This window comes from Callorhinus ursinus, unplaced genomic scaffold, assembly GCF_003265705.2.
Source record: "Callorhinus ursinus isolate GAN/ISIS: 27379988/994484 unplaced genomic scaffold, GSC_fseal_2.0 scaffold73, whole genome shotgun sequence".
Lineage (NCBI taxonomy): Eukaryota > Metazoa > Chordata > Mammalia > Carnivora > Otariidae > Callorhinus > Callorhinus ursinus.
In genome coordinates this window covers 543,658-560,129 of record NW_027397135.1, presented here as the reverse complement: position 1 = coordinate 560,129, position 16,472 = coordinate 543,658, and the positions used below count along the sequence as shown (strand labels likewise).

The 16,472-nt window shown below is 41.5% G+C and overlaps 1 protein-coding gene across 3 annotated transcripts in view; it reads left to right on the top strand.

Annotated features, from left to right (window-relative positions):
* VPS41 (VPS41 subunit of HOPS complex) overlaps positions 1 to 16,472 on the top strand; it is a 218,056-nt gene that overhangs the window by 165,178 nt on the left and 36,406 nt on the right. For all 3 annotated transcript variants that reach the window (XM_025853045.2, XM_025853046.2, XM_025853047.2), the window contains 7 exons: positions 318 to 415; positions 2,871 to 3,000; positions 4,640 to 4,755; positions 6,517 to 6,573; positions 9,652 to 9,713; positions 11,107 to 11,188; positions 15,274 to 15,366. In XM_025853045.2, coding sequence (XP_025708830.1) covers positions 318 to 415; positions 2,871 to 3,000; positions 4,640 to 4,755; positions 6,517 to 6,573; positions 9,652 to 9,713; positions 11,107 to 11,188; positions 15,274 to 15,366 — 638 coding nt within the window. The remainder of the gene's footprint in view (positions 1 to 317; positions 416 to 2,870; positions 3,001 to 4,639; positions 4,756 to 6,516; positions 6,574 to 9,651; positions 9,714 to 11,106; positions 11,189 to 15,273; positions 15,367 to 16,472) is intronic.

Sequence of the window (16,472 nt, the reverse complement as noted above, 5' to 3'; positions counted from 1 at the left end):
TTCTGGGTTTTAAAGTGTCTTCATGGGATTTAACTATGTCGTTTTTAAACTAGCTGGTCACAGGGTCATGTGTGACCATTCAAGCTGCTGTTATTGTCAGGCTTGCTTTTGACGGTGATAGAAAATTTCAAGTTTGAGATCCTGGAGATCCTTTTCTGGCCTTTCATTATTGTCAAAAAAAGTGTGTTTATCCACGCCCCCTTTATGTTAGATTTCTACGGTAAATCCACCCAGCATTCGTAGTCGATGTGTCCTTTCCTTGGGGGGCTGCTTTTTGCTCCTGTTAACACTGAATCTCCTATCCCTTTTGTTTGCAGTGTCTCAGTTTGAAACTGAATTCTACATCAGTGGACTTGCACCTCTCTGTGATCAGCTTGTTGTTCTTTCCTATGTGAAGGAGGTGTCGGAAAAAACGGTAATTTTTTTTTTTTTATACCCCAAATGCAAAGGGAAGTGTGGGTTCATTTTTCAGCATTGTAGCCAGATCAGGTTGCCCATGAAAGGGCTGTGCTGTAGTCTGAGCAGAACTTCCTGACCTATAAAAGAAGGTCGGCGGAGATTATATATTTACCTTTCAGAAGCTCCACTCATTGAGTGCCTTTGTTCCCTTTGCCGAGCCAAGGGGAGTCATTTTTTTTTTCTTTTTTCCATCTCTTGGTATTTTTGTCAAAAGGAATGAAGGATTCCTTTTGCTGAAGGGCGAAGAAACTAAACTGACACTGTGCATTAGCAGAAATGACAGCAATGAAGTTGAGGGGCCCCTGTGGTCAGAGGGAATTACGGAAAGGGCACTTCATTATTTCTGTGGTCCAGACAGATTTGCTTACTTCCCAGTGGCCAAATGATGCTCAGTAGCTTGATTTTTGCTTTGAAATAGGTTGTGGCAAAGTATGTTATCAATGCAAATGAAGGTGTGAAGCGCATGGCCAATAGAAAGCATTAGAGGACCCAAATTTCATTTTACGTGACTGGCGGGAAGCCTATATTTGTGATCCAGTGGAGGACATGTCCAGTGGAGCCACTCGGTCTTCTCTGAAGCCTAGATGGGCCCCATTCCCAGCTTGTCTTCACTGTTAGAGTCCAGGGGTTCTGCCAGGAAGGGGGGTTAGGGGTGGTTTCAAGGCATAAACAAGGAGAGCTTAATGTAAAGGATTTTCTCTTAGATGCTGTATATAAAAGAAATTGCAAATTGATTGTCTAGCCCTTTACAGTAAGCTCTCCTTATCTGTATCCTCTCCTTTTCCCCCCTTTTCAATTGGCTAGGAATAAAATGGGTACCCTGGGAGCCCCAGTTTTGAAGTGGTACCCGCTTTTGAGCATTTCTCTGAGTGAGCACTTGCAGTGGGAAGTCATCGCTATAGTAACCTGAGGCTCTGGGCGCCCATGTTGCTAGGCAATGGGATGCTGGAGACTTAAGTGAATACTCAGAGCGACTAAAATCAATAGCGCTGGCTTCTAGCCCTGTTGCAGGACATCACTTTATTATTTTATTTATTTTTTTGAAAATAAAGAAAAGCAGTGGCCCCTGAGGGAGTACATACAGTGCTTTCTGATGAGGGAGGTGGGGTGGGTTGAGAATGTGATTGAAAGACATAGGAAAGAAGCAGTAAAATGAAAAAGGGAAAGCCTCCTAAACAACTGAGCAAAAAAAAAAAAAAAAAAGAAAGGAAGCAGGGAAACCTTTGTTAATAAACGAGAGTATTATAAAGAAGTAAAGACCAAAGAAAGGCCAACCTCATAGAGCAAATTAGAAAACAGAACTGAAAAGAAAAGAAAATGGAATTTTTTCAGAAGAAGAGGTGTGAGGGACTCGGAGAGGACTCACGAATGTGTGTGCCAGCGCACGTAGCTATTTTATATGACACCAAAGTATACCTTCGATCCTTAAACACAGAGTAAGCTGATAAAATTAAGACAAAAGGAGTAAAGCAAGCTCAGGGCCAGGCCACTCCCCTCTTCTTCTTTTTTCATATAGAAAAGACAGTGTAACTACAACATTAAACAAAACTTGTCTTTAGGTGGTGCCTGGGTGGCTCAGTCCTTAACGTCTGCCTTTGGCTCAGGTCATGATCCCAGGGTTCTGGGATCGAGCCCCAGTTCAGGCTCCCTGCTCAGCGGGAAGCCTGCTTCTCCCTCTCCCGCTCCCCCTGCTTGTGTTCCCTCTCTCGCTGTGTCTCTCTCTGTCAAATAAATAAACAAAATCTTAAAAAAAAAAAAAAATCAGTGAGAACAGTCTGCGTCTCATCACCTTCGAGGTTAGTGGAACTGCATCGGCCCTAAAAAAACTCTCCTTCCCTCTTCTCTCTTGACCTAGAACTGCACTGTTCAAAACTATGGTCATTAACCATATGTGCCTATCTAAATTTTAATTAATGAAAAAGAAATAAAATTAAAAACTCGGCTTCTCGGTTGCGCTAGCCAGCAGTGACTCCTGCCTGTCACGTTAGGTCGTGCCCGTGGCGACCGTTGCCTTCTCAGCGTGTTCTGTCTTCGATGTAGCTTTCGGTCTGTGTGGCTTTTCAGCATCACCAGTAAGCTGACCGGCAGTGGTTTGGCAGCTTGTAATATTATTTTTACCCTTTCTCACATTGGTGAGGAAGAGATATAAGCCGGTTGTGGAAGTGTGTGGTGACCATGCCCTTGGAGCTGAGTGGCGGACGGCTGCAGGGGCTCAGTAGTGCCTGTCCTGTTGATGTCACACAAAAGGTCAGGAAATATGGTGTGACGAGGCTGTCCATGCAGGTGGTTAGAAGGGCTCACATCTGCCCAAGTTACAAAGTCAGTGCACTTAATTATGACTGACTGGAACGAATTTGTACAGGCTCTGCAAACGTAATGAGAACACACCTTTCCCTCTCTTTTCCTCCCAGGAAAGAGAATACTGTGCCAGGCCAAGACTGGATATCATCCAGCCGCTCTCTGAAACCTGTGAAGAGATCTCTTCCGACGCTCTGACCGTGAGAGGCTTTCAGGAGAATGAGTGTAGAGATTATCATTTAGGTGAGAGGCCAAGGCTCTGGCTTACGTTATTTCTTATACTTGTGGTTTTTTTTTCCCTTTCATGTGATTAGCACAACCAGGAATTTAAATTGAGGGGCTGCAAGGGTCGTAGAGACTACCTGGGCAGACCTCTCGTGTTGAAGGTGAGGGCCTGAGGCCCAGACATATTGCAGAATGTGCTTGAGCTCACACAGTAGACGGGATGGGTAGGCCTGGGGCCAGTACCAAGGTGAGTAGGCTCCGTGGTCTTTGTTCTCAGGTTTTGTCTGTTCTAAGTAGTGTGACACTTATATTGACGTCGGGCAGCATGATTCTGTGGTTGCCATACAACTCCCAACTTTATGTATCTGGAAATTATGCTCTGGAATGGCAGAGAAGTCTTCTTTCTGTTTGTGACCAAATGCCCAGAGCCTGGAAGAGTGCCTGACAAGTACTAGGTGTTCACTGAATATTTGCAGAGTGGATGAATGAATGCACTGGTCACTGCCCAGAAATAAAGGACGAACCACTGCTGTTTGGTCATACTGGGGCCTCTGTGCTCGAGTGTCCTCATATCCTTTAAAAATACATTGATGATGGTGGGGCACCTGGGTTGCTCAGTCATTAAACATCTGCCTTTGGCTCAGGTCGTGATCCCAGGGTCCTGGGATTGAGCCCCGCATCGGGCTCCCTGCTCCATGGGAAGCCTCCTTCTCCCTCTCCCACTCCCCCTGCTTGTGTTCCGTCTCTCACTTTCTCTCTGTCAAAAAATAAATAAAATCTTTCAAATTAAATAAAAACACATTGATGAAAGTAGAACAGCCTAAGCTTTTTTTTTTTTTAGAAATTCTTTCCTGCTTCCAAAACAATTGACATGGTTTCAGAATATTTTCAGTTTTCATTTTGGCCAAAAGAAATGAAGAAATATTCTATACAGTTGGAGCTTTCTTATATGTGGCCCTTAATCAGTTGAGAAATGTGTGAGTCTCTTCTGGACTTGGCAAAAAGCAAATGTGACTCACAACTGGAAGTGTCCGAGCTAGGTATTTTGCTCGGAGCAGACTCTGCTGTACACTCAGAAACCCTTCAGAACAGGTTGTATAATTGAATTCTGCAGGAAACCCTCACGATCGGCATTGTGCACAACACGCTGAAATGATAGATTATGTCCCCAGGGCTTGGGGCATCTGTCATTTATGCTGTAGATGGCCTTGACCTTGATGAGGAAGAAACATTTATCGCCAACTGTGGGGTGTAATTGTTCTGTTAAAATAGAACAGTGTTGTAAATGGCCATAAATTAAGTTTATATACAGAAGATGAATTCTGATACACCATAGACGCGGAGAATTCTGATCATCATCTTTCAGTCGAGGTCACAATGTTAATGTGTTAAACACAGAGTTATAAACCTACCTTACTTTCTTTGAAGTTTTTTGGTATTCCTTCTTTCCCTCCCTTCTTTTTTCTTCCAAATAATTTTACATGTAAATGTTTTTTAAGCACTCCCACCTTCAGACAGAGCCAAACACACTTGCTCCAAAGGTAGGCAAGTTTTCTGTTCCTTCTGGAGTTGGGTTACCTAACCAAGTCTCTGAAACTATGGCCCAAGTTTCTACTGCTGAGTCGCCCACACTGTTCCTTTCATCCCTCACCTCTAGAGTACTCTGAAGGGGAATCGCTCTTTTATATCGTGAGTCCAAGAGATGTTGTGGTAGCCAAGGAACGAGACCAAGATGACCACATTGACTGGCTCCTTGAAAAGAAGAAATACGAGGTAGTTTTGATTTTGCTTTCTTTAAAGTACTTACACATCTGTAATAGAGGATAAAAGTTTTCTGTAATAAATCTTTCGTTTAGGTGAATTAGAATGCCCTAAGCTAAAAATATATAGGAGGCTAATAACTTTCCAATACTCTTTTCAGAAATTAGGGGGGAAAAGATTACAAAGAGGTTAACTGGCTTTACTGTTCAGTGGAGGAGGAGGTGGTGGTGGTAAAGGGAGCAGAGTGGGTTCGATCCAGCCTATCCAAGTGTTTGTTTTGTGGCTTTTTGGGAAAAATAAAATGGAGCTAGTATTTCAGAATTGTCTCATATGTTTTAGTGGTACCATTCATTTGTGCAAATTTCATATGTAAAGTTAAGCTATGAAGTTATTATTCACTGAGGATGGTTTGAACTACTTTTCAGATAGAATGACGTTGTCCACTCCATTAAGTTTTGAATCAGACTGATTTGAATAGAAAAATGTCCCATGATGAGCTTTTCTTTTTTCTTTTATTTATTTATTTATGTATGTATGTATTTATTTATTTATTTATAAAGATTTTTTATTTATTCGATAGAGACACAGCGAGAGAGGGAACACAAGCAGGGGGAGTGGGAGAGGGAGAAGCAGGCTCCCCACTGAGCAGGGAGCCCGATGTGGGGCTCGATCCCAGGACCCTGGGATCATGACCTGAGCTGAAGGCAGATGCTTAATGACTGAGCCACCCAGGCACCCCGAGCTTTTCTTTTTTAAAAATGAAAACCTTTCTGACTTTAAAAGCTTGAAAAGGCAATATTATGTTGGTTTGGTTAGAGAAACTCTCTGGATGGGCTTATATGCTAATAATTAGCTAAAAACAAACAAAAACTAATCCACTTATATATTGCTTTAAGTTTGTGACCCCCTGAAAGGATTTGGGGGAAAAATGTTTTTTGTGTACAAGCTGGAGTCCAGGGTATTGATACAAAAAGTTTATATTTCAGTTATTACCATATTGCTTCAGATCCAGTAGTTCTGTAAATAATTTTGTGTGTTTTTTTAAGATTTTATTTACTTATCTATTTATTTATTTAAAATTTATTTGAGGGTTGGGGGAAGGAAGGGGACAAGCAGACTCTGCACTGAGCCCCAATGCAGGGCTCCACCCCATGACCTGGAGATCATGAACTGAGCTGAAACCATGAGTGAGACACTTAATTGACTGAGCCACCCAGGCGCCCCAATAATTTTATAGTTTAAACATTTGTGTTAAAGTAATAATTAGGAACTTTCCAAAATAAAAGTAAAATCAGGGATTTTCAAAATCTTAATTGCAGATACACACCTAAATGTATGCATATGGCTTATTTTTTTGCATTTCATAAAGGAAAAGTGCCCCTTTGTCAATGTATGTCATGCAGATTTAGAATGACAGATGAATTTTTTTGTTTGTTTGAATGTAGGAGATTTTGTTGTATTTTGATTTGTGGCTGAAATGCAATTCCAATATCCTAATGTGGAAATGCATTCGAATGGAAATAAGAGAAATCTTCATTTTGGTTGACTGCTTTTGTTTGAGTTTGAATGCAGTGAGGTTCATTCAACCATAACATTAAAAATGCCCGTGCTTGAAGCAAAAGCCACGGGAAAATGGGGCTTTATTTATGTAGTGCAGAACTTTAAAACATAATAAATATAGTGTTTATAACCTCAGTATCTTTCTTTCCCACTCTCTCTCATTTTCCCTCCCTTCTTTTCTGATTCCTTTTATCATGCTTACTGTAAATATAGGAAGCTCTGATGGCAGCTGAAATCAGCCAGAAGAACATTAAAAGACATAAGATTCTAGTAAGTGTGTAATTTTATTATTTGAAGCATAACTTTACCTTTTGATTAAGTTATAATGAGACTGAAAGTAATATGAAAAGAACAGATTTTTCTTACCCTTTTGAGACTTTATTTCAGACTAATTCTTCAACCTGCAAGGTCAAAATATTTCATTTTATTGAATCCGTTTCTGCTTGTAAACAAGAGACTTGAATACCTGCTAAGAGGCAGTTTTAGGTAATTTGGAACCTGGATTTGTGAAATGCACTTTAAATACAAAGCTTTCTGGTTATGTGTGGGGAAGTTTCTTTAAATCGTAAGTAAAATCACATTATCACAAAATTTATCAAGAGTAGTCTCATAAAACCAGATTGCTTCAGTGTCTCCATTAATAAGAGTCATTTATGTTATGGAGACTAATCTAGGACCTCACATAACGTTTTCATTACATTTTAGACTCTGGAAAAATTTAGTGACTGAAAGCCTCTTTCTTTGCTAACTGTGACAGTGGATGTGCATATAGAAAGCCAGAGAGAATGTGAAGGGTCCTCAGAGATCAGCAAGTCCAGGACCCTTGTTTACAGATGAAAACTGTATTTATGGCTATTTGGGGTTGTAGCACAAATTCTCACCTTAAAATTTTCTAAAACTCCACATAAAAGCCTAATGTCTAGAGAGTATACAAGTAAAAATAACTCAGGAACCCAAAGGAGGAAAGGGAACCAGATCATACCCCCCCCCGCCCCTTCAAAATTGTGGAGAGTAAATTAGGATTATCTAGAAAAGGAGCAGAAGGCATTTGCCCAATAGAAAAGTATATGTGGCAGTGCAGAGAAGTGAAACCACTTGGCCTGCTTGGTTATGTGGGCCAGTTGCAGAGAGTATATATGGGTAGCAAGAGTCAGATACCGAAGAGCCATGTATAATTAGGAGCTTGGCTCCATCTTGGAACCTCTACAAGCCAGTTTATGCTTTCAGTGCCTCATCAGATCTGCTAGTTAGAAAGATTCTCTGATGGAGAAAGGGGCCAGAGGGAGGCCCCCTGAAATGGGAATCAATCAGGAATGGCTTCCTTCTTGCTAGAGAGGTGGAAGGATGAGACCTCCAGAGTGAGGATGGAGAGGTGAAGACAGATGGAGGATACATTCTGCTGGACTCTGTGGGATATGGTGACTGACTCCTCATGCAAGGAGAGCAAGAAATCTGGTGTAACTCCCAGTCTTTGGGCTTGGGCCTCTGGTGGATGGTGTTGCCATTCCCTGAGAGAGAGAGACTATGTGAGGGGGAACAGGATGGGAAGGTATGAGAGGGTTAATACTGGTTTTGACACATTGGGTTTGGTCCCTCTCTGGGACATCCTAGTGGAGCTCAGAGAAGAGATCTGGGCTCAGAAATAGATTCCAGAGATTTGTCAGCAAACAGGTGTGACTGGAAGGCATGAGTTTGAACCAGTCCACATGGGTTGAGTGTCTGGCCTCCGAAAACAGAACACTTGAATGGAACCATTGAGAATGCCAACACTCAAGGGATGACGCGTCCAAACCAGTTTCGAATGGTCAGAGGATGGTTGTCATGGTAGCTGGGAGAGGAGAGCATTTCAGGGTAAGCAGAGTAAGGTGCTGAAGTAGTTGAAGTGAGCAGGTCAAAGGTAAGACGAGTTCAGCTAGTCGGTGGTATGCTGGGTTTGGCAATATGAAAGTGACTAGTGAATTTTCTCTATATTATTCACTCTCAACATGGTGTAAGGAGTGAAAAGGGAGGAGGAGATGATGAAGTAGAGTGGCATGTTGGCTGTGAAGTGGAAGGGAGTGCAGACTGCAGCTGGGGCCGGGCTGTCATGAGAATGTCATTGGTGATGGCGGGTATTTTGTGTGGGAGAGACACTGAGCATGCTTATGCTCAAGGGAGAAGAGAAGATAGGCTTGAGGTTAAAAGAGGGTGAGTGGCAGAAGAAGCTCCACAGTGGGCTGGAGGCCTGGCCTGAGGACAAAGGCTGGAGAAATGGGTCTGCAAAGGAGACGTTGTCTTCTCTGACCCTGGACAGAGAGACTCCATTGATACTGTGATATGTGGTCTGTTTGCAGAAAAATAAAGGTAGACACCCTTTCTTTAACTCTTTAGTTTCTACAGATTGGAAATTACTACATAGGATTTCCTATGTAAAAAATTAATAAACTAGGAGCAATTAGTATTTTCCTGCAGCCTTGAAACGGCCCCATCCTGTGCATAGACTTTTTGTTTTCTCCGAGCACAACGTAATTTCATACCAGGCAGAGAGAGAAATGGGCCACTGTCATTTCTGCCATCCGGGAGGAAATCCCACACCACCTTTTTTGTACATAAACTAGAACTTAATATCCAAGTTTTGTTATATATAATAAGTTTAAACTGCTCATGAAAATGCTTTTAGTCGGAAATAATATTTCACAAGAAGAGTCCTGGGGGGAGACCAGGCAAGAGCTCTCATGTCTTTGGTGACTCAGGCCACCTCCAAACCTTTTGGAACGGAGGTGGCGTAAGCAAATGAATGTTACTCAGAAGCCAGCCCGTGCTGCGAACACCCGTTTCCTCATCTGTAAACCCATGGGTATGAATCACATGTTTTTTGAGCTCATTTTCACAGTAATGTTAACTTTAAGATTCAGTATTTCCCTTTAAGATGATTGTCCTGTTGTTGTGTGTTTGTTACAGCATTTCTTCAGACGTGATACAGAGGAGACCAGTAGCTTCCATCTTAGAGATGAAAGCACCAGAAACCGTTTTATATCCAGTGACAGCGTGAAATTGTTGGATCATGTTTCTAATACTGCAGATTTCTTTTGTAGAAAATCTCCTAATCGGGGGCAAGTTAGGAGCCTTTACCATAGGAAGGTTATTTTTGTGTGAATTCTAAAATTTGTGAAAATATAAATACAAGTACATTTAAATCTGTTTAAGAAGGAAACGAGCATAATTACATACAGCACACTAAGATGTATAAAACAGGTTCTAGCCCATAATGCCAGTAGGACCCTGATGTCATGGGCTGCTCAGGAACTGAGGCTCAACTTTGCAGGTGTTCTGGTTAATTATGAAATTCCTTCATTTAATTTTCCCTAGGATATTGGCTTGGCATATATAAACCACCTGGTGGAGAAAGGAGAGTATGACATAGCAGCACGGTAATAATGACATTTTCACACTTTTTGTTAGTATAAATAGAATTGAGAAATGTTAACACTAAAATAAGCCATTCTCTGAGGTCAACATTTTTTTTTTTTTTGATCTTTCTTACGGGGTACCTTTTGAGTATTAGTGGCTTTAACCACAGAATGGATTTGTTACTTAACCCACCTACTGTCTCATTTTCATGAAACAAAATTTAATGAGAAAGATGTCAAAAATCATGAAGAGCCTGAGAGTTTACCCTTTTTGTAAACTAAAGAGTTAGCACATGGGTGCTGGCAGAAGGCACAAGACTCCCGGGTCAGAGACGCAGGCTAATTCAGCAGTAGTAGTAGCCAGAGTATTGGCATTTGTGCTGGACCCCACAGCCCCAGTTCCCGCAGCACGACACACAGAGCTGGCCAGGTGATGCGCTGCACAGACCATCACTCGTGTTACAGGAGAGGGACCCTGAGTTTAGGGTCTCTGACTCTTTTATAACAGGCATTGAGCCTGCCTGCCCTTAGCTTCAGAGGAACATGATATATTTATTATGCTGGACACTAAACAAGCCTGCCCTTTGCTCTGGAGGGAAACACTATCTGTGTCTCCCATTTCTAGGGCTATTCACTCTACAAGCATCCTTGAGAAGGCAGTCAGTGCTGCTGCTTATAATTCAAGGAGAGTTGTCTCCCAACAAGAGGGTGGTAATTCAATGGAAGTGACCAGATTTCAGGCTTCAGGTTTGCAGGGGTCTGTGGTGGACAAGAGCGTAAATGTTACGTAGTGGTCGTGTGGGTGTGTGTGAGTGGCTCCCCCTGGAGCTTCACGGTGCTCACCTCCAGGACTGCGGGACAGCCTGGGAACGTAGCCTTCAGGCCGACCTCTCGTTTTCTAAGATTTAGTGAGACCTGTTTCTTTGATGTGTAAATTAAGTTTTTATTCATATATAAACATTTCTCCAGAATATATACTATGATAGGATCCTAAATTTCTGGAGTCTGATTTTGTAGTCCATTATTTAAAGCCCTTCAAGAAGTGATTTAAATGGGTACTTTGGGGTATGATGACATTTCTTCAAGGTGAGAAATGTCCCCAAACCGGCAGTGCTCATTTGGATAAGGAGGAAACTCAGAACAGGATAATCATTGGGAAAGCCCTTAATCATAGTCTTCTGAAAGGGATTCATCTTTATTTGTAAGTATCTGGTAATAATTTTCATGATTTCTGTCAACCTTGCATATATGCAATCAAGTGGTTATCTAGTAATACCTTTATGTGCATTGGCACTTGAGATAGAAATTTGTCAAAACTCTGGGATGAGAGATTTATCTAAACCAATACAGGAAATGTCTACTTACTCTTTTTTTTTTTTTTTTCCCTTTCTCCATGGGATGTTTTCACTGCCAGCAAATGCCAGAAAATTCTTGGGAAAAATGCAGCACTCTGGGAATATGAAGTTTACAAATTTAAAGAAATTGGACAGCTTAAGGTAAGCACAGCCTTATTTTTAACTCTGAATTTTTGTATGTAGTATATTGATATTGAGATGGAAATAAAATTAAGACAGTAGTAATCAGTTCTTTCCCGAGAAGCAAGTGTTAGCTAGGAAGAAAAAACAAAATATAAATGTGATTATATTTTATATGTATAAAATGTGTCTTATATCCCTCCAATTCTATGTTTAGATAAAGTTTTTATGGTTTCTTTTAAAGATTTATTTATTTGAGAGAGAGAGCAGGGGCAAGGGGCAGAGGGAGAGAATCTCAAGCAGACTCCCTGCTGAGTGCAGAGCCCGATGCAGGGCTCAATCCCAGGACCTCAAGATCATGACCTGAGCTGAAACCGAGAGTAAGACGCTTAACCAACTGAGCCACCCAGGCGCCCCTGAAGTTTTTATGTTCTTAATGAATATGGAAAGCAGGTATAATCTCATCCTGCAGATTATAAAGTGAGGCTTTCTTCAAATGCACTGAAGAATTAACGCATTTTTCAAATAATGTTTTATTTTTGGAAGGCAAATGAAAAAGTTTGACCATGTAGCTATGCAGCTATAACATGTAGCTGATATTTTCCTGTTTTTAACTTTTTTTTTCTTTTTCAAGTTTTTATTAATTTACAGTTAACATACAGTGTAATATTAGTTCAGGTGGGTAGAATTTAGTGATTCATCACTTATAACACCCAGTGCTCATCACAGGTGCCCTTCTTAATACCCATCACCTATTTAATCCATCCCCTGCCCACCTCCCCTCCAGTAATCCTCAGGTTGTTCTCTATAGTTAAGAGTCTGTTTTATGGTTTGCCTCTCTTTTTCTTTTCCCCCCTCGTGTTCATCTGTTTTGTTTCTTAAATTCCACATATGAGTGAAATCATATGGTTTTGTCTTTCTCTGACTGACTTTGCTTAGCATAATACTTCCTAGCTCGATCCATGTCGTTGCAAATGGCACAGTTGCATTCTTTTTTTTTTTCAAATTTTTTTATTGTTATGTTAATCACCATATATTACATCATTAGTTTTTGATGCAGTGTTCCATGATTGATTGTTTGTTCATAATACCCAGTGCTCCATGCTGCATTCTTTTTTTATGGATGAGTAATATTCCATTGTATATGTGTATATACCATATCTTCTTGATCCATTCATCAGTCAGTGGACGTTTGGGCTCTTTCCATAATTTGGCTATTGTTGATAAAGCTGCTATAAACATCGCAGTGCATGTATCCTTTTGAGTCAGTATTTTTGTATCCTTTGGGTAGATACCTAGTAGTGTAGTTGCCGGGTCATAGGGTAGCTCTATTCTTAACTTTCTGAGGAACCTCCATACTGCTCTCCACATCGGTTGCATTAGTTTGTATTCCCACCAACACTGTAAGAACGTTCCTCTTTTGTTTCTTGTGTTATTGATTTTAGCCATTCTGACTGGTGTGAGGTGATATCTCATTGTGGTTTTGATTTGCATTTCCCTGATGATGAATGATGTTGAGCATCTTTTCATGTGTCTGTTGGCCATTTGTAGGTCTTCTTTGGAAAAATATCTATTCATGTCTTATGCCCATTTTTTTAACTGGATTATTTGTTTTTTGAGTGTTCAGTTTTATAAATTCTCTATATATTTTAGCTACTGCCCTTTATCAGACATATCATTTGCAAATATCTTCTCCCATTCCAAAGGTTACCTCTTAGTTTTGCTGATTGTTTCCTTCAAAGGAAACAGTTGACCTTTCAACTTAATGCACAACCTCCAAAGTAAACAATAAAGTATTCCTATGTTTCTTTAAAACGTTTATAATGTTTTCAATATTTGTGAGCCTTTGCAGTGCTCTCTTGGAGTTATGAATACGTTTTTAAACATTCCCAATTATGGGGCACCTAAGTGGCTCACTCGGTTAAGTGTCTGCCTTCAGTTCAGGTCACGGTCCCAGGGTCCTGTGATCGAGTCCTGCTTCGGGCTCCTGGCTCAGCAGGGAGTCTGCTTCTCCCTCTCCCACTACCCTCCTCCCCACTTGTGCGCACACTCACTCGCACGTGTGCTCTTTCTCTCTCTCACTCCCTCAAATAAATAAAATCTTTTTAAAAAAAAATTCCCAGTTAGGTTGCCCGCTGTGTGACGAGTGCGCTTGCCCCAGGGAATCTTCTTGTCTTGTTTGTTGGGCTGCTCCTTATCCAGTCCTGTGGCCATGTTTAGCCTGATGGCTCCATGACCCAGACCTTTTTTTTAAATTCAGTATCTGTGCTGGAAGTGTGTGATGGCCCTTTTTCCCTTGTAGGAACTGCTGGTAACGATCACTCAAATCAATGTGAATCCATTTCTTTCCCAAATTTGTTCCTCCTCCTTTCGGTCTATATCTGTGACATGACAGCGTACCCATTCCTCTGTGCTTAAGAGCTCCAAGCCACTGCCCAGATGAGAACATCTGACTCACGTCCTCATGCTGTTCCATCTCCGGTTCTCATTAGTCCTTCTTTGTCCATACCACTGGGCCTCTCCTCCCCTCGGGGGCCACGGCCTCGACTCTTGAATGTGCTGTTGCAGGGGCCTTCTGACAGATCTGCAGACAACTTTACCCCAGAGCTAGCTGCTTAAAAAATAAATCTGCTATTCGCACTTCCCCTGTTCTCGAAGTATAAAATCCAAATTGTTTTCATTGCCCTGCCTCGCCTTTCTCCCCAGCCTCCTCTCCTTTCTGGGACTACCGTCCCACATCCCAGAGCCACTCTGATCTACCCTAACACACAGTGCGCATCCATGGCTCCATGCCCTTGCCCTTCCTCATGATGTTCCTTCTGCCAGGGTGCCCTACCCCATCTTTCTTTGCCTCATAGACTCCTGGCATTTGTCATGTCTGCCTCAGGAGATAGGATTTGCCCCTGCCAGTCACAGCACCTTGTTAACACCTTGTTTATGTAACACTTAGCAGTCAGTCTTGCAGTTGTGGCTGTTTAGATGTCTGCATACTGTCCCCTTGAGGCTCTGAGCCCCCTTTGGATGGTGACTCTAGTTCTGCGTCCCCAGAACAAAGTACGGTAATTGGTACATAGTGCCCTGCAGAGTCATTTAACAGTGTTCGCAAATTCAACACTTAACACAGCACTGAAACAGCTAAAGAATGCAAGGTGTGTATTTTCCCTTCATTTCAAACAATGATTATGAGTTTTTAAAGAGTGATATATTCCATTTTAAGGAGAAAAAAATATGAATAGATGACCTGTAACTCCTCGACTACTTAAGGTAGCTTTTATCTCTGTGAAGTTCTCCTTCCTATTATTTAGATTTTCATTAATTTGTCTGGAAGAACAGATAAAGTTTCACTTAACTGAGGCAGGTTTTTTAGTTATCATTCATACATATATACACCTTGTATATACTTTTGAAAATATATTGTAATGTGTCATAAGAAGGTAGAGTTGATTTGAATTTTTCTTTTCATAATCATTTTCCAAAGTACTATGTTGCCTTACATTTTAAAAGTGGAAATATACAAATGGTCTCCTACTTACAGTAAGTAGTTCAGTTGCGATTTTTCAACTTTAGAGTGGTGCAAAGGCGATACACATTCAGTAGAAACCACAGTTTGAACTTGGATTTTTCCCAGCGCTAGTGATACACAGGATGGTCCTCTGGCGGGATGCGGGGCCGGGCAGCGACTGCAGCTCCTGGTCAGCTCAGCCACGCCCTCGCCAGGGTCAGCAACCCACACACTCACACCATTCTGTACCCACACAGCCATTCCATTCTCTTTTTCCTTTTCAGTACACTATTCAGTAAACTAAATGAGATATTCAACATTTTATTTTAAAATAGGCCATGTGTTAGACGATTTTGCCCAACTGTTGGCTCACGTACGTGGTGTGAGCATATATAAAGCAGGCTCGGCTAAGCTGTGGCACTCAGTGAGGGAGGTGTTTTCAGTGCATTTCTGACTTAAAATATTTTCAATTTCTGATGGGTCTGTCAGAACGTAACCCTGTGGTGGGTTGCAGAAGGTCTGTACTTTCATATTTTCTGCATAATTGGAGTATAGTTTTGTTTTGCCCCTTCTGAAATGATTTCGTTTCTTTTTTCTTCCTTAGGCTATTAGTCCTTACTTGCCAAGAGGAGATCCAGTTCTGAAACCACTCATCTATGAAATGATCTTACATGAGTTTTTGGAAAGTGATTATGAGGTACGGCATTCTGACGTGGTCATATTTACTTGCTCTCGATGGGAAAATGGTAAGAAATCGAGAAAAATAATACAGTGGAGCAGGCGGTTGAGAGGGAGCAGATTTTCAGTTTGCGGGTGTTGGATGAAACTGAGGTGACGCTCTCATGACAGCTCATGTCTGTGTGGACAATGAAAACCTCTCATCCATGCATGTTTTGCAGGATTCCTTAATTCCTTTATAGTTTCCTAAAGCTACTTTGTTTGGCTCCTTGAGAAAGCTGAAGAAAAAGGACAAGTGCTGTGTGGTGATTTCGTACAGAGACTAGCAGCTGCTGTTGATGCTTAAAGCCTCAGACTCAGATCTAAGTTTGCCGGAAGAGGATTAAAGTGAAACTAGGGCGGCAGGAATGGGGAAGGAGATTGGTGGACAGGATCTGTTTGTTTATTGATGAGGGAGAAAAGCAGTAGTTACATCACTCACCCACCATATGCTCCACACTCTCACATGCATGTTGCAATTTTGTCCTCCCGGCGACACTATAAACAGCAATATCCAATTTTACAGATGAGGAAACCAAAGATTAAAGAAATGAAATAATTTGTTCGCAGGTATACATTTAAAAAATAGGCATGCCTGGATTTGAATTTAAATTTGGTGTTTGTATGCACCTAAAATGGATTAAAATTTTTAAAGTTGGTTGATTTAACATACATTATGCAGAAAATATCCGTGTGGTATCCACTATATTGCGGGCACATGGTGGGCCCCAGGCATGCAGGTGTGAATGAAATGATGCACATTCAGCGGTAGTTCATGGTCCAAGTAAACCGGTGCTTCTCAACAGGGCTGAATATGCCCCCCGGGGACATTGGGCTATGTCTGGAGGCCTTTTTTGGTTGTCATGACTAGGTAATTGGTGCTACTGACACCAATTTAGTGGATGGAGGCCAGCAGGGATGCAGCTGACTGAGCATCCTGTGATGCGCAAGAGAGCCCCCCCCATGACAGAATTATTTGTCCTCGAATGTCAATAGTACTGAGGTTGAGAAACCATGATAGAAACGAATTATTATATAATACGCTGAGTGCTCTAGTAAAGCTAAGACTCTACCTTCTTCCTGGTG